The sequence below is a fragment of the Neopsephotus bourkii genome, unplaced genomic scaffold (genome assembly GCF_033783945.1).
Source record: "Neopsephotus bourkii isolate Nb327-2 ecotype Australia unplaced genomic scaffold, CSIRO-AGI_Nbou_v1 NB_678, whole genome shotgun sequence".
Lineage (NCBI taxonomy): Eukaryota > Metazoa > Chordata > Aves > Psittaciformes > Psittacidae > Neopsephotus > Neopsephotus bourkii.
In genome coordinates this window covers 1,499,351-1,521,673 of record NW_026901177.1, presented here as the reverse complement: position 1 = coordinate 1,521,673, position 22,323 = coordinate 1,499,351, and the positions used below count along the sequence as shown (strand labels likewise).

At 37.8% G+C, this 22,323-nt stretch overlaps 1 protein-coding gene across 2 annotated transcripts in view; it reads left to right on the top strand.

Annotated features, from left to right (window-relative positions):
• Positions 1 to 22,323, top strand: part of FXR1 (FMR1 autosomal homolog 1) — a 37,019-nt gene that overhangs the window by 4,343 nt on the left and 10,353 nt on the right. For both annotated transcript variants that reach the window (XM_061353506.1, XM_061353507.1), the window contains exons 2-10: positions 6,351 to 6,403; positions 8,786 to 8,879; positions 9,799 to 9,870; positions 12,527 to 12,675; positions 13,101 to 13,194; positions 14,051 to 14,167; positions 14,267 to 14,437; positions 19,572 to 19,650; positions 22,180 to 22,289. In XM_061353506.1, the coding sequence (XP_061209490.1) occupies positions 6,351 to 6,403; positions 8,786 to 8,879; positions 9,799 to 9,870; positions 12,527 to 12,675; positions 13,101 to 13,194; positions 14,051 to 14,167; positions 14,267 to 14,437; positions 19,572 to 19,650; positions 22,180 to 22,289 (939 nt within the window). The remainder of the gene's footprint in view (positions 1 to 6,350; positions 6,404 to 8,785; positions 8,880 to 9,798; positions 9,871 to 12,526; positions 12,676 to 13,100; positions 13,195 to 14,050; positions 14,168 to 14,266; positions 14,438 to 19,571; positions 19,651 to 22,179; positions 22,290 to 22,323) is intronic.

The following is a 22,323-nucleotide window of genomic DNA, read 5'->3' as shown; positions in this document are numbered from 1 at the left end:
TGGCATCAGTCTCAAGGTAGAAACTAGCCAAAATATTACTAAGGGAAAAATGATGAAAGAGAAGCACACAGCATTTCTCCATGTGTACAGTGTCAAAACGTGATGAGCTATTTGGTGTAAGAAAAAGTTTATGCATCCCTACGAAAACAGGACTAGGTTGTCCAGGGAGGCTGTGAATGCTCCATCCCTGGTGGTTCAGGGCCAGGTTGGACAAGGCCTTGGGTGAGATGCTTTAGAGCGAGATGTCCCTGCCCGTGGCAGGGGGGTTGGAACTTGATCTTAAGGTCCTTTCCAACCCTAACTATTCTATGATTCTGTACAATGGTGTTTTATTTTTTATTATGTGTTTTCATTAGTGACTCTGAAAACAACTTTGAATTCTCCTGAATGTTTTTTAGCTTGGTGGTTAAGGTGGGAAACTGTCATTAAGAGTGTAGTTTACACAGCTGTTTATACCCAGTTACTGTACCAGGAAACATGGTAGCTTGAATGACTTCTTTTTCTTTTTCTTTTTTTTTTTTTTTTTTTCTTCAAAGATCTCTCTTACACCGGTCACCACTTATTTATTATATCTAGACCTAATGGGTGGGAGATTTCAGATATTTTGAAGTTGTGCCTGATCTCCTGAAAGTTCTATAGACTAGTGCAGAAAGTATGTGTAGTCATTACTACTGTTGATAAGCTGTTTGCTTGCCCCTTTTAGGCTGATAAAAGAGAGATGCCACAGGCTGTGATTATTGACTGCTGATGTACATCATCAGTGGAGGGTGTCTTTCAGAAGTTTTGCCCTTTGGGAATATGCATATGAAGAAAGCAGTATAAGTAATGCGAGTCATTCAGGCTTTCATGACTAAGCCTAAACCAGGGGATTCAGCACTGAAGCTCTTGCATAACCGTCTGTCATAAGGACCCTTGAATTTGCAGATTATAATTACGGCTGTGTGTGGAAGTAAGCAGTAATGTCATAAATTTAACTGTGGTTGCTAAATTTGATACAATAGTTCAGGATTTCTTTGTTACCTGATACTTGTAATATGTTTTGTGGCAAGCTAAACCTGCTTTCTTTTATCAATTCCTTGTACAAGCAGGTGCAGCTAATGAAAATAGTACTTTATGAAGTTGTCTTTTTTCCAGTGATGTGATTATTTACAAGTTTCCTGTATTTGCTTTTCTTATTATTATTGTTATTATTATTTCCTAGGGGAATCAGCATGTGATACATCCCTTAACAATAATTATTTCATGTGTTTGTTACATGAAGCAGTTATATGACTGTTAATTAAAAATACTAACCTTTCTTACTTGTGAAAGGAGTGAAAGGATTGGTAATTGGATATGGGTTTCTTGAACTTTGTATCACTGATTCAGAAACAGTCCATCGTACCAGATGCCAAAGCATTTACTGTTTGAAACTTGCTTAGTTTTAGGTAAGGTGATCTTAATATAGTTTTTAGCATGCAGGTGTTTGGGACTCAGCGGCTCTCCTGGGAAGAATGTTTGCCATTAAACTAACGTCATTTTTTTTACTCGGCCATCCTACTTTGGGGTCAGATAAACTCAAGAAAGCAGGATGAAAAGGGACCTTGGATTGCTTTTGCCTATTATATGGATTTTGTGACTTTGCCTGGAACTGGATTTAGAGAGGAAAAAAAGCGTGTGTCTCCCTGCGCACAGAGACATACAGTTCACTCTAAGGGCATGTCAGTATGTCTTGATCCGTTTATCAGCAGATCGTAAATCCATAAGCAAAATCCAGGTAAAAAGGAAAGAGTGAGATGAAGTCTCAACTGTAGTCATTTTGGTCCATTCATAGTTTCATGTCCTTTTGTTTATACTTAAAACGGTGTGGCCCTGTGTTAGGTTTGCAAAATCTCTGATTCCAAAGATAGGCAAGAGTCCTAGTGATAAGCCCTCATTTTACAGGTGCTGGTGTTGGAGGCCTGGCTTCTGCCAAGTGAGTGGCAGAGACAGGTCTGAACCAAAGTGTCTGTGAGCCAGCATGACATTAATAGCCTGTAGTACAGTGTAGTGTCTTGTTTGCCTCATGAGCTTGGCTGCAGCAAGCAGGGCATACATGGACTTGCAGAGATACAGCTCACAGCATAAACCAAATGACTGACACTGATATCTGGACAGTGCAAACTGGAGGTCTGGCAGGGTGAAGTCATGGCAGTTTTTCTTCTCTTCATGCCCTCAACAGTTTTGTATGAGTAAAAACACAGGTTTTGTGTAAGCTTGCTTCCTGGTAACACAATTCATCACTGCGGTTTTGATGCCAGTGTACTGATGATGTGTTTGGTGGTTTGTTAGCTCTGCCTCATCACCTCTCTTTGGAATTTAGGGTACATGGAATGATGTGTAAGGAACATAGAATATTTCAAACTTAGATATTTGCATTATCTATCTTAGGCAACATAGATAAATTAAATTTCAGTAATGGCGTACCTTGTTCATTCGAGCAGAAATTAAGATGATGCATCATTGCTTAATTTAGTAGAAAATGTTTCGATACAGTATCAAACACGGCTAGCTTTGAGTACAAATCTATTCATATAGGTTACCTCACAGGTAAAGAACTCCTTCAAAACTCCTAGCTGAAAACTGGGATAGTAAGGGTATGTTATAAGTATTGTAAGTCTGCTTGGTATTGCGAGATATCTTAATGTCGCAGGGTTTTGTAAAGGCTTAAGAAAACAAAAACAAACAAACAAAAACCCCACAAAAATCCAAAACCACAAAAAAAGCCAAACCAAAACAAACAAAAAAACCCCAACCACAAAAAAACCCCAACCCCTAGGCTCTTGGAATACTTTCAGAATTACAGTAAATCTCATCCTGACATGCATGACATCTATTTCTCTGTTTTTATCTTGGAGTTAGTTGTAACAGATGATAATGTGTATAGTAAAGATCAGGGTTGTAAGCAGAGAAGTAGTATGTAGGAATTTTCACTTTTGACAAATGTTTTGATGATACTTTGGGCATATTTCTTGGTAATAATGAACAGTTTCTTATAAAACTATTTCAAGTTATATTGAATTCTGATTATTTTTAGCTGTCTTACAGATGAACCATATAATCTGTAATACTTTATAGACTCCTGCGCTTCAGTTACAGGAAATAAGATTTCTTACCCACACCTGTAGAGAAATCAGTGATAGAAGGAAGAATTATACTTGGGATTTTTTACTTTTATGTTGCTCCTTCACTGTTAATCTTTTCTTTGTACAATTAAAATGTGATCAGACTTTTTTCAGGGCTCACAACAATATAATTATTTGAATTATGTAATTTTATTTAATGCTTTACATATGTCCATTTGTGACCCAGAGTGCATACCTGATAAACACTGGAGTGTTTCTCATACATAAATACTGTGGAGTGAGAGAGTTTGAGAATGCTAGCTGAAAACACTATTCAGATAATTTCAAGCAAGTTACTGCATACAGGTCTGCCAGCCATGAGTCTGCATTATATTCTCATACGGGAAGAGCAGCATGCATGCTAAAAGACTTCTTGTGTGAAGCAGTTCCTGAAACCCACATGATAGTTTAAAATGTACAGGCTATCAGAATTTGTACTTTTGATTTTATTAAAAAGTGTTCAGTGTTTCTGTTTGTGCAGCTGACGATGTGCAATGTCTGCTGTTAGTCTGCTGCTAGTCGTATCTCTGCATTAGTATTCCATTTCAGCTTTCCCACTCTTCAGCAGGAAGTTAGCTTGCAATCAGCTGTAAATATTGAACCTGTTTGTACCGTTACACTGAAAACGAGACTTTTTGTAGTAGTGGACCAGTTGTCTGAAATCTTGGAAAGTCAGTGTGGTTGAGATTCCGTTTTTTTTCACTTATTTTGGCTTACTAATGAAACTGGCAGCTACTCGGTGTATTTAGGATTTTCTAAACTCTGCAGAGCATTATGTTCTGAATGTTTTTCAGATGGTTTATGGTACCCTATTTTGAGTATCTCTTGATTCTGAAGTTCTGTTTTTTTTTTACAAAGATAATGATTCAGATCTGCAGAATAAGTTTTTAGCTACTGTAGGCTGACCTTAGAAATAAGTATTCTGCGCCCCGCCGTGTTGAGTACTGTGGGAGCATATAATAACGTAAATAAGAGGTAGGGTTCAGTGATGAAATAAAGCAGCATAAAGAGGCAAAGACTAATACTGAATCACAGACTCTTGGAATGCAGGTAAATGGTTGTCCATAGTAAGTAGCTAGATCTCCTTCTGTAAGTACTGCTTTCTGTTGGTAAGTTGTCATTTGGTGAAATGTTGTACTGTGTGAACTTGTTGCGCAGTGCTGTGACTTGGGTGTTTTGTCCCTGAACAGAGTTTGAATGAATTTCAATAGAGTAATGCTTACTATCTGCACTTTATGCCATGTTAATTCATCCCCATGTTGGAGCATCTTTAAAGAGGACATTAGTATCCTAAATTTAGTAAGAATTCTGTTTTATTGCTGATGATAGCTAACACACGATTCAAGCAGTAGCATTTTGTAAGTAAGTACTAACGTAACTTCAGTATTCCTGTCCAGTTTACCTGTCCAGAAACTTCCTTGAAATTGAAAATTTCCTGATGACAGGTGTATTTTATTGCTGTTTCAGTTTTTTACCTTTCGAAGAAAGAGATTTGCTGTGACCTGCTTTGTTCAGGGTTGCCAGTATGCTTTCTGCTAGAACCACAGAATCATAGAATAGTTAGGGTTGGAAAGGACCTTAAGATCATCTAGTTCTGACCCCCTTGCCATGGGCAGGGACGCCTTCCATTAGACCATGTCACCCAAGGCTCTGTCCAACCTGGCCTTAAACACCCCCAGGGATGGAGCATTCACAAATTCCTTGGGCAACCCGTTCCAGTGCCTCGCCACCCTAATGGTAAAGAATTTCTTCCTTATATCCGATCTAAACTTCCCCTGTTTAAGTTTGAACCCGTTACCCCTTGTCCTACCACTACAGTCACTAATGAATAGTCCCTCCCCAGCACTGCTATAGCACCCCTTCAGACACCAGAAGGCTGCTATGAGCACTCCATGCGGCCTTCTCTTCTCCAGTCTTCTGTGTTGCTGGCAGATGGCTTTCAGTGAACCTCAGGGAGGAGAAAAGGGGGGTTTGAGCAAATGCTTTCACAGCATTTCCTGAGTACAAGTTGAGGTAGAAGGAGATTTGTCTTGTAGGCCTTTTGCAACCAGCTGTCAGTATGGGGTGCTTTACTGACCATAGTTACATCGAGGGATCTCTTGTGTCAAAATTTATCTCTGAGTTAACATATAATACCTCTGTGGGCTGGCTGCTCCTTACACAGTAGATACAGTCTTTGTCCTCCTCAGCTGTCAGTTTCTTAAGTGGATATAAACCCTTCAGCAGATTTCTTGCAACTTCTCTTAACACACCTATGCAACTCTTACTCCTTTAAAACTGCAGGGTCTTCCTTGACTTTTGCTTGGGCAAAGACCAGGCAGTAGCAAAAGTGGGAGAGAGTAGTTTGAGAGATATTTCATGTCTCTTTATCTGCATTTTTTTGACACATGCCTGCTTTCTTTAACCAAGAGATGCAGGAAGTTAATTTCTGTATTGGCACTTAAGTACAACTATATCTGTTAGGTTATTTATCCTTAGTTTTTTGACACCAAGCAGAGCCCCCAAAGAAGACCTTTGTTTTTCAAGAGAAAGAGAGAAAAGTGGGATTTCCCATCAATTGTTCCTGAGATCATAATAATGTGACACAAAAACCCCCATGAAATACTGTATTCTCCTTGTTTTCCTGTGAGGTCCTACAGGTATTTGTCCTCATGCAGTCCCCAGTTTGATACTTCAGATACCATAATTGGCTCTGTGACAGCCTGTATTGCTATATTTTATCCAGAGCTGTCATACTCCTCTAAAGGAACCAGAGTTTTTTGGGATTAAGTTTTGTGTTAAGAACACCTATAAAACAAGTAGTGCTATGCACAGCTATTTCTCATTGTATGGTGAGTTGTACTAATGGTCCTGGGTCTAGATCTCTCATTTTGTTCCTATAAAACAGTTGTGCACACCTGTAGATAAAATTGTAACTTCTGATAGTGATTTTTTTCAGTTGTAAATGTGCTGGCTTGATTTGAGCAGTCATTGGAAAAATCCTTGTGCGCTAAGAAATGCACAGCATCCCTGTGTATTTCTTTGAATAGCCAACGAAGAATATCGGCATCCTTATGTGAACAGTGGCTTTGTGTCTTGGAACTTTGCTGGATTGGAACCATAACATTAATGGTGGTCTGCTGTTTGGCTTAGTTTCAGGCTGTATTGAAATTGCTGCCTTGTCTTAAATGTGCATGAATTCTTACAATAAAACTTTTTTTGTTTTAGGGATTTATCAAAGATGTTCATGAGGACTCACTCACAGTGGTATTTGAAAACAAGTAAGTATTAAGAAAAATCATTTTAGTGTTAGGTTTTTATTTTGGGTTTCTGGTTTTGATGTGTTTTTTTTTTGTTTTGATATCAACAGGAAGTAGATTTCATAAGACAGGTACAGTTGTACAGACACTATTAACTGTTATAGCTCACAGTCTCCGTGAACCCTCTTCTGGAATCACTAAGAATGCAGCTCATCAGTTACTTAATCCTTTACATTTTCTGGTATTATTACTGATGCCTGTATATGTGACAGTGAAATTTAATTAAAATAATAGGTGGCAGAGACCTGATACTCTTGTACTAAAGCAGAAAAACATACTGAACGTACCAAACGTACCAAAATACTTCTGTTAAATGAACAGTTCTCTACATGTCTGATCTGAGGAATACTGATCAGTGTTCTCAACCAGAGAGAAATAGAAGCATCCTGACAGTGATTGCTTTTCTTTTTAACTAAAACATGCATGTCTAGTCTAAAGATCAGATTTTATTTTTATTTTTATTTTTTTTGGTGGGAAGTGAGTGGAAATCTGGAGGAAGAGTTATCCATGAGGCCCTCTTCATTTAATACATAATCACAGAAGTCCTGCTAGGAATTTGTAGTGGCAAGCCAAGGATAATCTATGGGCTGGTAAAGTATAAATGAATACCTGTTGTTCAGTGTTCAGACTGATAACACCATGGATTACCTGGAAGATTATTTTGGGAGCTGCATCCTCTTTCCTGTTTCCCTTCCAGTTGCTAGGTGGAGATCCTAAAAATGTGTCAGCTTTTGATGTGAAAATTGTTACAAAACTCTGCTAGTGCCAACCTGTAGGTTAGTCTTTGAGCCCTTCTTCAAGAGGGATTGCTGGGTAATAAAGGTAATACTAGGGAGTGTGTGTGTGTTTATAAATAGTATTTTATAATCTTGACTATATAATCCGGGGGGGGGGGGTGTGTATATATATGTGTGTGTGTGTGTGTGTATGTATATATGTATAAAAATAAGTCCCAGGAGGGGGGAAGTAATCCTAGGGTTTACCCTGTAAATCCAGCCTTTGTTTCTTTCTAACCTGTGTTTTCTAGCTCTTCTTTAATGAAGAACAGTTAGAGGATGAGTTGGCAACCATAATCTGTGCTAACACTTAACTGAGGTTATTATGGAAGTTTGTTATTTCTGTCTCTTAGGTTTTCATACCTCCACCCCAAAACCCAACAAACAGAAAAAACAAATTTATTTATTTATTAAGTGAGGTACTTGAGCATAAGCTGTCTTTTCAGAGGAAACACAAATGTATCCGTCTAGTAGAGAAACACCCTTTACTCTTAATGCTGAGACTTGTTCCACTGGTGTATGCTGCTGTGTCAGCATGTATTGAAAGAAAGCAAGACCAATTACTTGCAGTAATCCTTATTTCAAGTTGGTTCTGGATGCTGTCTGTACCTGATGTGAACTTCAAGATGGGCATAAATGGTGGACATCGAAATGCTTTAATAGATATTGTCAAAGTCCCTTAGATACTCTAAATAAATATGTTTCTTTGAGGGGTGTTTTTTCCCTGGTTTTATTTTAACCTGTGTAGAGTCTTTGATGGGTTTCTGACTTAAGAAGTGAGGAACAGCTGATGGTGTCCTTCGACATTTACAGAAGGAAAAGGATTTACAGGAGAACACAGAGGATGTGAATTGCTCCAGTAGTCTTTGTAAAATGTGCCTAAAATACACCCTTCTACAAGTAAAATGCTTTGTAGAGCTAGCTACAGTAAAAGAAATAGCCTTTAGGTGTAGGAAGGTAAAGTATAAGTTTTATATGCCTAGTAATAATTGTTACTGATAAGCAGATATCAAGGTAAGTTTTTAACTGCATCCAGATGCATCCATACAAAAAATACGAGTTAGTGGGTAGAAATGTAAAATTTTGTTAACAATCAGAGTCATATTTTCATGATACACTTAAAACATTCATGGTGAGTAGTTGAAATGTTAAGTATGAGGTGAAGAATTGGATGAACCCTATGCAAAGATACCCTTATGACCTGGGTAAAATGGGTGAACCCCTTTGCCTTGCAAATATAAGCTTATGTCTGTATAAAGGCGTTAAGATTTGAACAGTAGACATGTAAATACATCATCTAACAATCTTTGCTGAGGTTTTAAGAAAGCCATTTACTGAACCCAGTCAAGTTAAGAGTTTTCAGTTAATTTAAAAATTTGTCAGTAAATAACTTCCCAGGTATCATTTTTGTTGACAGAATTGTTCCTTTGTGTATAAAGCTTCCGTATGAGGAAACAGACTTGATTACATGGATAGCGTGAGTGAGAACTTGGGAGTTCTAAATAAAACTGAGAAAATGACAAAAACATCAAGAAATAATGTGTAACGCCTCTTCTTCAACTTCCAGTTGGCAACCAGAGCGCCAGGTACCCTTTAATGAAGTCAGATTACCACCACCCCCTGATATCAAGAAAGAAATTGGTGAAGGAGATGAAGTGGAGGTGAGTTTGTCCTAATGAGCTCTCCTGATAGGTAATTGATAGTCCATTAAAGTGGTGATGGCAATTTTAAGTACGTTACCAAAGTGAAGGTTTAAAATGGAGCGTGTCTTCAGTAATGGTTTTATTAGTCTGTCAGTGTAGTATCTTTAGTAATTAGTGTAAGTTCTGCTTTTTATTTTACTTGTTCTTAAAATCGAGGTAATGGGCTTATTTAGGATTTCTTTATAGGTACTGGCTAGTTATTTCTTCAACAGTGTAGTGCAGGTACTGGGTTTTTTTGGTTATTTTAAGTACCTGCTATTTGTTGCCCTTGTGAGAGGTTTAATGTCAAGGATTACTTTCTATCTCCTGCAAAGTTTCTTATTTAGTCTGCATGCTAATTACTTTGGCCTGTTAGTAGTCTATAAGGAGAAAATGAAACTTAGAGAAGATGAGGAAAGTTTCAAGTCATCTGTTCTATATCTGATCTTGGTAGAGTTTGTTAAAAATTGAATATGTAGTCATATGGTAACTTAGTTCATTTCAGTAGCCCTAGATATATCAGGCAAGCCAAGGACGAAACAAAAGTCTTAATTGTTGAGTTACTTTTATGTGTGAACCTTCAGTGTGAAGACTGTGTTTGAATTTAGTGAGGAGGTACCCCAGAATAAGTGTTGAGCCAAGGTTTCCTCTAGAAATTTGTTGAATTACCAGTAGTGTATGCAAATGAAATCTGTCACAGTCCTCCTCATAGTGCAAAATTATAAAAAGTTACACAAGAAGGACATGCCTGGGTAATTAATCAAAAGTTACTTTTGTGGAGAATGCCGTGCCATTTTAATGAAAATTGAACAAGTTGCAGTGTTCATTCTTCATTGTATGTGCTGGCAAAGTGAATTATGTATGTGCTTTCAGTGTTTCTTACTGTTTTCATTTTCAGGTTTACTCTCGGGCAAATGACCAAGAGCCCTGTGGCTGGTGGCTGGCAAAAGTTCGAATGATGAAAGGAGAGGTAAATTATTTTAAAACCTACTGATTTCATGCTGTTGTGTTAAATACACTAAATACAAAAGGGCTTTGTGGTGGAAGTACTATGAGGGAAGTACTACAAGTACAAAACCGTGACAAGAGTTGTAACCTGAGATAGCTTTGCAATGACCCATGCTACATTACACAGCTGAGGGGTTATGTTTTTATAGCTGAGCAACTCGCTTCCGTAATTAGTAGTTTAATTGCTTCGGGGACTGTATGTGTGCAGAACAGGGCTTCTAACAATCCTACTTTGTGAATTGAACTTGATGCTAAAAATTAAGTAAAGCATTGCACTTCACCTGTGGTTGAAGTATTTTTAAACTTCATAAATTAAGCATACTGTAGCATGTGTGCTGCTGTGGGTTCTTTTTTGTGTGTTTCTACTGAGTGTAGCAGAAAGACAGTGGTTAATTGGTTTGCTTTATACATAGGTCAAAGTTTAAATTTTCCTGTTGACTGTTAGTTGCAGCTGCAAAGTAACTTGTAGATTCATACACTTAAACAGAGCTATGGCAGTGTCTCATAGTCTTATTAAAGCTTTACTTTTTTAAAGGACAGCAAGAGTATTTAACTTAATCATAGGAAAGATACTGTTTTTCGATGATTTTTCTGTATTAGATTACTAAATTGAAAGTAAACAGGGTTAAGGAAAAAAATGTCCTATTTCTGATATGATTTAAAAAAACTGACAACAAATAGTAGCTGCTGTTGAGTTCCGTAGGGGAAGGTGAAGTTATCAGTGTCTTGATCCTTGGATGAGCAGCTTGTTAAGAGAATGAGAGAAAAGGAGACATTTGGGGCTAATCTTCTTCTCTTGCATGTCAGAGGAATTTTGAATATTACCATCAGTTGCCTTTCAGTGCTGCTTATTTCAGGGAAAAGCCTGAAGAGAATTTTTTTTAAATTCTGAATTTAAGTTCTGCTGTATCAGTATCTTAATTTTTGAGTATTTTGATGGGGGGAGGGGAATATTGTTCTTAGATGGCTGATGTCTTTATACAGCATTGCCAAATAATCTGTTTTGTGGGATTGTCCCCCACAAAACCTCTCACAGTTCAATTTTTGCTTCTTTGTGCAGTCTTTAACATGGTTCATTGGGAAAAAATACTCAATTTTTCCCCTCAAATGTGAAATTCACAAGTAACCCATATATCTAATGATTGTTAGCTTTGTGATTGTTCTGATAATCAGAATTGTCTTTAACTATAGCAGCTAATCTTTTTAAGCATATATTGGTAGTTCTCTTAAATTTAGTCTATTTAATATTTATTTTTCATTATTATTACTTGTTTTGTGGTAGGTTTCAAAGCAGCTTTATATGATTAGGATGATAACTGGGGCTCTTCAGCCTGGAGAACAGAAGGCTGCATGGAGACCTCATAGCAGCCTTCCGGTATCTGAAGGGAGCCTATAAGGATGCTGGGGAGGGACTCTTCATTAGGGACTGTAGTGATAGGACAAGGGGTAATGGGTTTAAACAGCAAAAGTTCAGATTAGATGTAAGGAATAGATATAAGTTCTTTAATGTGAGGGTGATGATTCACTGGAACAGCTTGTCCAGAGAAGTAAGTGGTAAATGCTTCATCCCTGGCAGTGTTCAAGGCCAGGATGGACAGAGATTTGGGTGACATAGTCTACTGTGAGGTGTCCCTTCCCATGGCAGGGGTGTTAGAACTGGATGATCTTAAGGTCTTTTCCTAATCCAAACCATTGTGGTTCTGTGATTCTATACCTAAACTAAACTTGAACTTAACATTGGAAAATAGCAGGTGGGAAGGTATGTCATGACCTTAGTGATTTACTTTTTCCTGGTACTTGAGTAAATTAAGTGTGCTAACAAAACCAGATCCCAATTTTCAGGGAGAAAGAGAAGAAAGTACTGCTGCACTCCTAAATTGCATATAGCTGGAAGGGGGAATAGGACAAGGCTGCATCCCTAATACAAAGCTGGGCTTTGGGGATACTGTGCACACAAGCTTTTTCATGCTTGTGTATGTTAAGTGGAAGTGTAGGAGTAGGTTATTGGTGCCTGTTAAATCTTAATTTTCTTGCCTTCCTCAGTTTGGGATAGTGTGTATCAAAGACATTGAGTTTTTATTTTTCTTTGATCTTACATGATTAACAGGTATCCATTGTATCAGTGTATTGGAGTTTTTCATGGTGCTTTTGGGGGTTGTGGTTTGTTTTTTTTGTTTTGTTTTGGGGGGGTTGTGTTTTTTTGGGGGGGTTCTATTTGAACTGTTGGCAGAGCAGATATTTCTGTGAAGAACAAGGTAAATTTGCTTTTCTGTTAGGTATTTTTTTTAGAATTAATACTCTAGCAAATACTTTGAAATTTGGAACTTGAACTGGACTAAATTATGAATTTGAAGAGGAATGGGCATGAAGCAAATCAATCAAAGATGCTTTTGTTGGGGACTGAAATTACATTCATATGGTGCCCTGCTTGCACGGAGGTATCAAATGGGTACTGAAGTATATCCAGGTTCATTTGTGTAGAACTGTAGGATTACATCAACTCAGATTTATGTTTTAGTCTATGTATTTGTCTTGTACTTTCTTGGCGATGCTGGTATTGTTACTGTGTCTTCATTGCTCCTTATTTAAGTTAAAATAAAAATTATATTCTTCCACAGTTTTATGTCATTGAATATGCTGCTTGTGATGCCACTTACAATGAAATTGTCACTTACGAACGACTCCGACCTGTGAATCAAAATAAAACTGTCAAAAAGAACACGTTTTTCAAGTGCACAGTGGATGTTCCTGAAGATCTGCGGGATGCGTGAGTAGCTCTGCACCCTTTAATAAGGCTTTTACTGTATTTGCGGAGGAGGAACCCTGCTTGGCTTATATTTGAGACCAGTGTACAGGTCCATGAGAAACTTGAGGATGGGTGTGACACTGCAGTAGCTGGCTTAGAAACTACTGACTGGAATCTGAGCCTTTGGGGTGAGGACAAAAAGCAAGTTATGAGACAGCTTCAGGTCTTGCTTCAGGCTTTTACAGGGGATACTGTCACAGGGAGCCTCTCATACTGACACTTGCCAAATAACCACACTGGCATACAGTTCACAGAGAAATACTCTCTGCAACCATGCTAAGGAGAATGGGAATTTTCCAGTTTCTGAAGTCTGCTGAAACATTTTTAATGGTACACCTTCTGTTTAGATGCAGCTTATCGAAATAGCAATCATTTTGTCCCCTTAGGTGTGCGAATGAAAATGCCCATAAAGATTTCAAGAAAGCTGTGGGAGCATGTAGAATTTTTTATCATGCTGAAACTGCTCAACTAATAATACTGGTAAGTTATTATTTATGTGTAAATGTTGCATGAATTTTCATTTATGGGATGTATATAGCCAGCTGTGCGTCCATATGGAAAAAGGTTTAGCTTGTCAAGTTATGTAAATAGTGAGAAATCTAATATAAGTAGTTATGTCTACATTTAATCTTTGGGGGTAGGCCTTTTGGAAGGGCTACAAATACTGCATTGCATACAGTCTAAACTTAGAAGCAGCTTTCAGTCTCGTTTCTACTACTGAGTGACATTTCACTGATCTGTGGAGGTAGCTCAAAGCTAACTCTACATTCCTTTGCTCTGGAGCAGTAGCTTTCCCCTGTGCTGTATTATCCTGTGCACTTCCACGTACAACTGGGTTTCCCTGTAAAGAACTGCACCAGTTTAGCATAGCCTTTAAGGATTTGTTCACTTAGATGCTTCTGTGATGGTTTTCTCTTACTATGTAGAATTTTTCCAGCATTAATTTCTCTTCAGAGTTCTGTTTACTCAATCTTATCCATTTGAACCTTGTGCTCTTAAGATTTTCCTTGGTTATCTTTTTAGCTGTGTCATTCAGACAGCGAGTAACATATATATGGTAGAATATTTATTTTGGGGGGGATCATCAAGGAGAAAGAGTCACCATGTATATCCAGCAGCAAAATCTTCAGATTAAAGCATGCTGTGAGAAAAGGAAATTGTTGGTTTGTGGAGATGGTGCTGAGTTTCTTGTGCTTTGTTTTGAGGAAGAATAATGTCCATATAAGTGCTGGAAATTTAGATCATATGTATGATTTAGTTTAAACTGGGTCCTGATTTATCCTCTAAATGTGAACTTAGTTTAAAAATGGAACTTCACACTATTTCTCTTCTGTAGTCTGCCAGTGAAGCAACAGTGAAGAGAGTGAATATACTGAGTGACATGCATTTGCGCAGCATTCGCACCAAACTTATGCTTATGTCGAGAAATGAAGAAGCTACAAAACACTTAGAAGTAAGCCATAGCTTGTAATTCTTTTTACTTGAAACTGAGCACACAACTGTATGTCATACAGAGTGCATGTGGATGAATCTTACTTTGTTTTCCCTTCAGTGCACAAAGCAGCTTGCTGCAGCATTTCATGAGGAGTTTGTAGTCAGAGAAGATTTAATGGGACTTGCTATAGGAACACATGGCAGTAACATCCAACAAGCCAGGAAGGTTCCAGGAGTTACTGCCATTGAACTTGAGGAGAATACTGGTACTTTCAGAATCTATGGAGAGGTAAGGGGGAAACTTCATATGAATCTGGTGAGCATTTTGCTCTATATCTGCTTTATGTAGCGAGAGGTGTATTTATGAATTAAGAACTGGAAATAGCTGATAGTTGTCTGAGCGTCACAGTATGGCAGCTTGTACTATGTGTATTTGAAATACAAGACTTCTTAACACAGGTCACCACTGCAATGACGTGTACTGTCCTAATTGCTCCATGTGCTCTTGCACAAATTCTGTAACAGCTGGACTGTACATCTCGGTCAACGTGGGGGAAGTATTGCTGCTACTTTACTTGATTGTAGATATTTTTTTCATTCCCTTTTTCTGCCCCCCTTCAGATGTGTATGCTGTTCTTGTTGGTTTTCTCGTATCCCCCTTTCTAGTTCATGTGTGTATTGCTGTGTGTTGTCTGCTCCTCTGACCTAGACAAATGTGTTAAGGCCTCTATCTGCTGCTTCTAACCCTTTTCATTTTGGCAGTTTAGTGCTGGCTTTGGCAATATACTACTGTTTTGCTCAAAGTTAATTCCATTTGTATGACTCTTATCTGATGTGCTTTAAATCTCCCAAGTGCCTTAAAATGTTCCTGGTGTTTAGACCAAAACAGTGATCCATGTAGGAGGCAGAAGTCACCAGGGCATTGTCAGAACAGGTTTTGAGGGTTTTTATCCCATGTTACCAACTCCATAGGTGTCACTAACACCTGAGTCTCTGGTGTTAACACTTTTATAAATCCTTGATTGTCTTCTATTTCAGGAATCTGTGGTCTTGAATTATGCTGTGTGCATGTCAGTAGTAGATCCTGGTTTTGATGCAAGGGTCAGAGGAAGTTCTGTTTTTTTTGTTTTTTTTTGGGGGGGTTGGTGTTTTTTTTTGTTTGAGTTGGTTTGTGGGGTTTTTTTGTTTTGGTGTTGGTGTGTTTTTTTTTTTGGGGGGAGGTGTTTTGTTTTTTTTTGAAACCTTAAAACACTTCCAGGGTATCAGGGTGACAACAGATTCTTTGATCTAGTATTACACATAGTTCTTGAAGAGGATTCAGGCAAGTTTAAATGCAGTAGAATGTCCAGTGTATTCCAGTTTTAACCTCTTTAATATGAAGGATGTGATGCTGAAATTTGTGGAAAGGTTATGACTGTCACCAGCCTCTTACAGTAGTGCAGACCAGTGATTATAAATAGCAGATGCCCCTAAATAAAAATGCCTTTAGACACATCCTGCCTTGTCCTTCCTAGAAGTGATAGCTGCTTCTAAAAAAGCCAGGCAACCTAAATATTCCATATGATGAGGGCTTCAGAATCTGGGTATACTTGTCCACTCTTTTTTGCCTCTTCAAGTTGGCAAGCAGCCAGGCCCTAATGGCTGCATGCATGGGTAGACAATTTTAGGCTGACGTATGTGGGAGTAGTGATCCAGTGTCCTTGACACTGTAATCAGGGTCTGAGGAACTCTGTAACTAATATTTTTTTATACAAATAAAAGTTCAGGCTCAGGGCCAGAATCTTTGAGGGGAAGGAACAAAGGTATACATTTTTAAGAACATTGGAAGTCTGTATGATTAGAAGGAAGCTAAACTGTACAGGATGCTACTCATGCTTTTCTCCTGTCTGGTCAAGACCACTTTGGTTTCAAGACCCTTCTGTTCTGCCTAAACTGCTGCTTGATACCACAGTACTGCAAACTCAGAGCTTGGACTGTGAATTGCTGTCTGAGATCTTCTCCTTCCTCAGAGATGGGAGAGTTATATCAGAAACAGAAAAGTTTCTCTTAGAACTTTGTTACAGGCAAAATTGAATTGCATTTACTTCTTGTGCAGTTCTTCACTTGAACTTTGTGCTTCTTACACCATTCTGAAGGTACTTAACTGTATGATAACCATCCCTTTGGATAGAAGGAGAACAAGATCCTATCTATCCTGGCTTTTTCAGGAGGTTGTTACTTCTTTATTTTCCCTTTGGAGAAAACAAGAAAACTTTTTTCCCTTTTGAGCTTTCATTAGGTCAGTTTCATAGGAGACTAGTAAGTGTTTTCTTGAAGAAAGACTTGTTATCACCATGGAAACGGCATGTTCTCTACTGTGACTTGGGAGGACTTTGTCTTTATCTGCATGGGGATAAAACTTTATCAGATGATTCCCACAGGTAGTTTTATTTTTCTGTTTGGGAAGGTCTAAAAGAGCTTCCAAGACTTTGAAGACTTGAAACCTTGTCTCTGAAACTGGTGTGAAACTCCTGAGACAGATCCACAGTTTGTAATACAGTGTCCTCCACCAGTGTGTAGCTGCTAGATCTATGCTAGTGACTGTTACAAAACATTTTCACTAAAACTTGCAGCCATACAGTTCTCATTTCACACTCATTTAGAACTGTCTTGCTACAAAAAATGGTAGGTATAATGCTGAGTTTGAAAAAATACCCTGCATTTAATCCTTCTGTTAAAGATTAATATAGTAATGTGGACATGGCTTGACTATATGGGCTACTATATGAAGTAACCAGAGCATGGATAAGCATGTGGACTGTAATACAAAATTAGAAAAGTAGCTACTACTAACTGGAATCCCTTGAGGTCTTAATCCATGTGCACACTAATTTTTAGAGAGAGGTAAATTATTTTTCTTTACCTTTTCTGAATTGACTGGGAGGAACTAAGAATATGTTGTCTAAATCACCTTTGTATGCAGTCTTCTCATGCTGGTGTGTGAATGAGCCCTACAGGTTGCACAAAAACTCAGAGTGCTTGTGGCAAAGTGCAGATATGTGTATGGGTGCTCTGGAGAACTCTCATTCCTTGCAGTTGTTTATTTTGTCATCCTCACTCTGCTTTTGTGAAAGCGGTCACTGTTCCTTCATCTTTATTTGGGAAAGAATTGATGAACATGCCTCTGAGGCAGGGCATTGTGAACTCTTGAGTTAATTGTGTCCCATTTGTAGAGTTCATTGAAGGTGAAAAAATGCTAATGTGTATTGTAGTGTGTAGCATTTAGCAGTTATTTTGAGTTTCAGCATAACCTCTGCTCCCTGCAGCGACTTCCTGTTCATCTGTTTTCCATGTATGATTGCTTGTATCATTATCTTTAAATCTAATTCGACTGTGTTTCTCTTGCTGTCATTTTTGTCTTCTGTGCTAGAAGTAGAGGTTTATAAATTTTTTGTTCTTCTGAAACTTTCCTAATTTGATTGAAAGATGCCAGAGCTGGTGGTACTCTTTATTTCATGTATTACCTAAGAAACGGTAGATGAAAGGGCCGAGGCATTAGTGTAAAATGGAAACTGTGATCAAATCTTTCATTAGTGACCAGATGCTGATACTTGTTCCTTAATTCTGCAGTTCCGCTGTTGCTAATTTGAAACTTTGTTTCTTCTTTCAGCATCTGTAGAGCATCAATTAACTGTCAGTTAATTTCTGTCATTTAATAATAAAGCTGTTAGAGAACATCTGTAGGAGTTCTCCCCACTGACGAATGATGCTGTCTTCGAAAATACTGTAGATGAACTGTGGCCAGAAACCAGCATTCTGGGAGGCGAGTGCCTTGGTTGTAATATTACTTGCAATGTAGAGGTGATACGATTAGGACAGATTTCCAAGTGCAGTACACCATTTTGGCAACCCTTGTGCAGTTCAGGTTGCGCTAGCGTCATTTCCCTGCAGTTAGAAGAGAGTGTTTGTGTGAAGGTGCTGGTTATTCAGGCTTAGTTCTATGTCAGATATAAGATGGGAGAGAAACAGAAGAAAAATTTTGTAGAGAAAATGGAAAACTTCCTACCTGTAGCCAGCCCTAAGCAGTCTTGGTGTGCCCGATCTGTACACTCCAGTACTTCCACCAGTGCTGTTGCTCCTTTGAATCCCCAGTTTCCTGACTGCTGGCAAGTTCTCCTGTTGAGTTCTGTACTCTGAACATAGCCTCCTAGCCTTTCTGTAGCTTTCCTCTATCTTTCCTGACGATAGAGGTGGGCAAGCCTTGTAAGTGTGTGCAAACTTAGAGAAGTAATTGCTTTTGTCACTCTCTCAGTGTTTATTCATTGAGGATTAATGTGTATTTACAAGCAGTACTCTTGGTATTAAGACTTGAATGCAAAATGGATCTGTCTGCTATAGGAAAGGCTCTGTGACTGATTTTATTTTTTTTATTGTTTCTTTCTGTCCTCTTCTTCAATACTGAAGAAGAGGACAGAAACTTCATAGAGGAGAGAGCCTCTAATGGCTGTTCATTTAGCGTATTCTGAAAAATCAGTACACTTTGCTTATGGAAAAGGCTGTAAAGTCAGTCACTGCTTATAGTGAGCCTGTGAAGTTCTGTGGAGAGCTTGTCCTTCAACCTTGGAAGTGTCTTTATCAGGTGACATAATCTTCAGACACTGTCAAGAGACAAATGAGCCTAAAATTCGTCTTCTCCACCATTTTTCTGCATGTTCTGGATAGTAGCATATTGCATATTAAAAAAATTGCGAGACAAATTTACATTGCAGACAGTATTGATGGTAGCACAGTTTCTGTGGAGGAAAAACTGGGTGCTTTCAAAGCAGTTTTGAGGAAAATGCAGAGATTAAACTAGAGTTGTTTGGCTTCCCCCATCTGTCATAGCCATGTAACTACTAATTCACTGTGAAGTCAGGTGAAATGAGATACATGATCTAAAGTTTCTTTTGACATAGTATTCTTGTAAGCTGAACTTTCTGTGAACACTGGTAGGACCACTTACAAATTTCTTCCTTTTCAGTACAAAATCTTTGTAATAATTACTGGGTTTTATAAATGGATTCCGGATTTGAAAACTGTCTTGATTTTGGTGAAAAAGAGTAAAATTAGCTGTTTTTTCCCCATCAATGTCTAGAGAAACTGCTTCAAGATACATCCATAAGATATTTTCCATCTGGGGTTTATTCATGAGAAATTGCAGACAATATTTTAAAATATCTTGAAATAATATGGAAAAAATGTTCTATGTATTACAGATGTTTTGCTAATGAATTTTGTCTCTGGGCATTTTACTCATTTTTTAACGGGTCAAAGTTGGATTAATCTTGTCTCTATTCCTCTCTTTTTGAAAATAAGTTTGATGTTTTGAAGCCTTGCAGCTGTTCAGCAAGGCTTTATTTTTAACATATTATATTCACAAATAAACTTTTTAAATTCATTTCCAGACTGCTGATGCAGTAAAAAAGGCTAGAAGTTACTTGGAATTTGTGGAGGATTTTATTCAAGTTCCCAGAAATCTTGTTGGTATGTAATGCTGCTAACACTTGAAAACTTGGGGGAAGGGAGCGTAATCAAAATTGGTTTCTCCTTTAAATAGAAAGTGATTGATCTTTTAAAACAATATGTATCAGGGAATTACTAAGAAACTACATATATTGTTACTGGATAAGACTTTGTTGGGATTTTGTCACTTAAGATGGTTTGATTACAGACTTGTACTATCGACTTCAATGGTAATATTTGAAGTTCACATTCTAGTAAAAAAAAATTAAAAATGGGGGTTGCTAAATTGACTACTTGGAAGTGCTGAAACTAAATTCCAAAATGTAATAGGGATGTACTGCAGTTGAGGTGCAAGAATGACACAAGACAGCCCTCACGTTATTGCTCTCTTCTGGGCTGAGATGGTTAGAGGTTGTGGTTGGATGGTGTCGAGCTGCCGTGTCAAGCAGCAGTGCTTACCAGCCTTATCCAGAATCTAGAAATGGGCATTTTTCTATGCTTTAGCTTCATGAAGGTGTAACTTCCCAAAACTTGTAAGTGCATATTATGGTATCTTCTGTATCATAAGCTGCCTAAAGGTGAGGTTCGTGTTATTCCTCTTGAAGAGAAAATATGCCTCCCCTAGTCCAGTCTTCCCAGTATGCATTTTCCATTTCCTTCCTTCTCCTAGTCTGGTTGTTACATTGGATCTGGCCGCTTGATGTTACCATCTCCCAGGCAATGCAGGCATGAAGGCAGTATTAAGAGCACAGGTGTTGTACCTGATTCAACAGCTTGGCTTATCCAAAGGAGAAATTAAAACCTGTGCTTTAACCTCCTATGGGTTTGGACTTGGAACTTGTATGCTATATATACTATGTAATTTAAACAATTCATGTGCAAACTCCTAAAAATTAGACTTTCAAAGTTTTACAGCTTGAGCAAGTTAAGGTGTAGGGTTTTGTTGATTTGTTGGTTTGGGTCTTTTTAATAGGACTTCTGCCAATTATTTATCTGATGCAACTCTGATTCTCTCATCTGCCTAATGCTAAAGCTTGTTTTCATGTTCAGCAAATTAATTGTTAGTTTGTATAGGAACACGTTTTCTGTAATCTCATCCAGCAGACCTAGTTGAACCATTAATTGGTGAATATATCTGTATAAGAATCATGGCACTAGTTGTAGTAATGGATTTAATTGAAAAGAACTACTTTTAAACAATTACCAGTTTATGATGAAGGCATACATTTTGCCCATCTCACCTATGGTCATATATGTAAGCAGGCAGATATTTAGCTGCATTTTATGAACACAACCAATTTAAAGGAAGTACAGTGATCATTAGTGACTCAAATTGAAGATAACCACACTGTGCCCAAGGCAGCTCTTCCTGTGCCAAGACAGAGGAGTTCCATCCTCCGAACTGCCAGTTTCAGCTACTGATGCTTTTTGGGACTTTTTCCAAAATACTGGCTAACCATTATCCTTGGAAATAAGTTCAGCACATGAGTGTGGTTTATTTTAGTAGTAATAAGAGAACTGCTGTGCTAAACCGTATTGCAGGCCCACAGAATGATTAGTTGGGTTGTCTTTTTTTAAGAAAAACAGATAAAACTGCTGAACTGTTAGAACTTTTGAGGAAAAGAAGTGATTTTTTTTTTTTTAATGCTGTTTGCATTTTATATCATGTTGATATCTGCTGTAAAGAACATTCTTCACAGCAAATTCTGTCACACACTTTTGGCTGTTAGACCCTTTTTTCAGAAGTTGTAGCTCCTTTTAAGTTAAACATAAATATTTTTTAAGTGCCCGATATCTGTAGCTGGAATGAAGAAATAAAATATGTCCTCATAACTTTAAGGAAGAGCTAAAAACTTCTAGTAAGGGAGCAAAGGAGTAACTTTTTTTGAGATTTAAACATAAAGTTCTGAAGAACCTTTTGGTTTAGATCACACTCATGATCTCAAAATAAATATTTGAAAGGTAATACGGGAAGTATGAGCAGTACTTGTTTGTTGTAAAGACAAAAGAAACTTTCAGAAAATAATTGCGTACTTTTTTACTCCTTAAAAAAAAAAATAAAAAAAGAGTCTCCCAACAAACATGTTGTATATGCCTGTCAAAATGTCAGGAAAGATTGAGTGAGGGTACATGTGGAGTCAGGGGTGACAAATAATTTTGATACATAAATTAAAGTATGCATTTGCGAAACTTTGTTGTCATTTTTACTCTTGGTCTGGTCCTATTTGAAACTTGTGTAGTGGTGGTCTTCACCATTGTCATTCTGTGCATTATATATATACACGCATAGAATATAACTGTGTATAACTGTGTGTGCATATATACTTGTATATATACACAGTTCATTTGGGAAGTTTCTTCTGGCACAGTGTGGGGTTTTCTTTTAGTTTTTTTGTGCGTGTGAAGTAGGACAAACATTTGAAACTGAGTGAATGGTAAAGGAGAGCCAAGTGGTTGTTACCGTTATCATATACATAACTTAAAGTATCAAGAAATCCATTAAAATACTTTGCCTATGGATGCAAAATTAACCATTCTTGCCCTCTGAAGGAAAAGTTATTGGAAAAAATGGAAAAGTGATTCAGGAGATTGTAGACAAATCTGGAGTCGTCAGGGTGAGAATTGAAGGAGATAATGAAAATAAACTGCCCCGTGAAGATGTAAGTACTTTATTCTTTCTTCCTGTGATTAGGT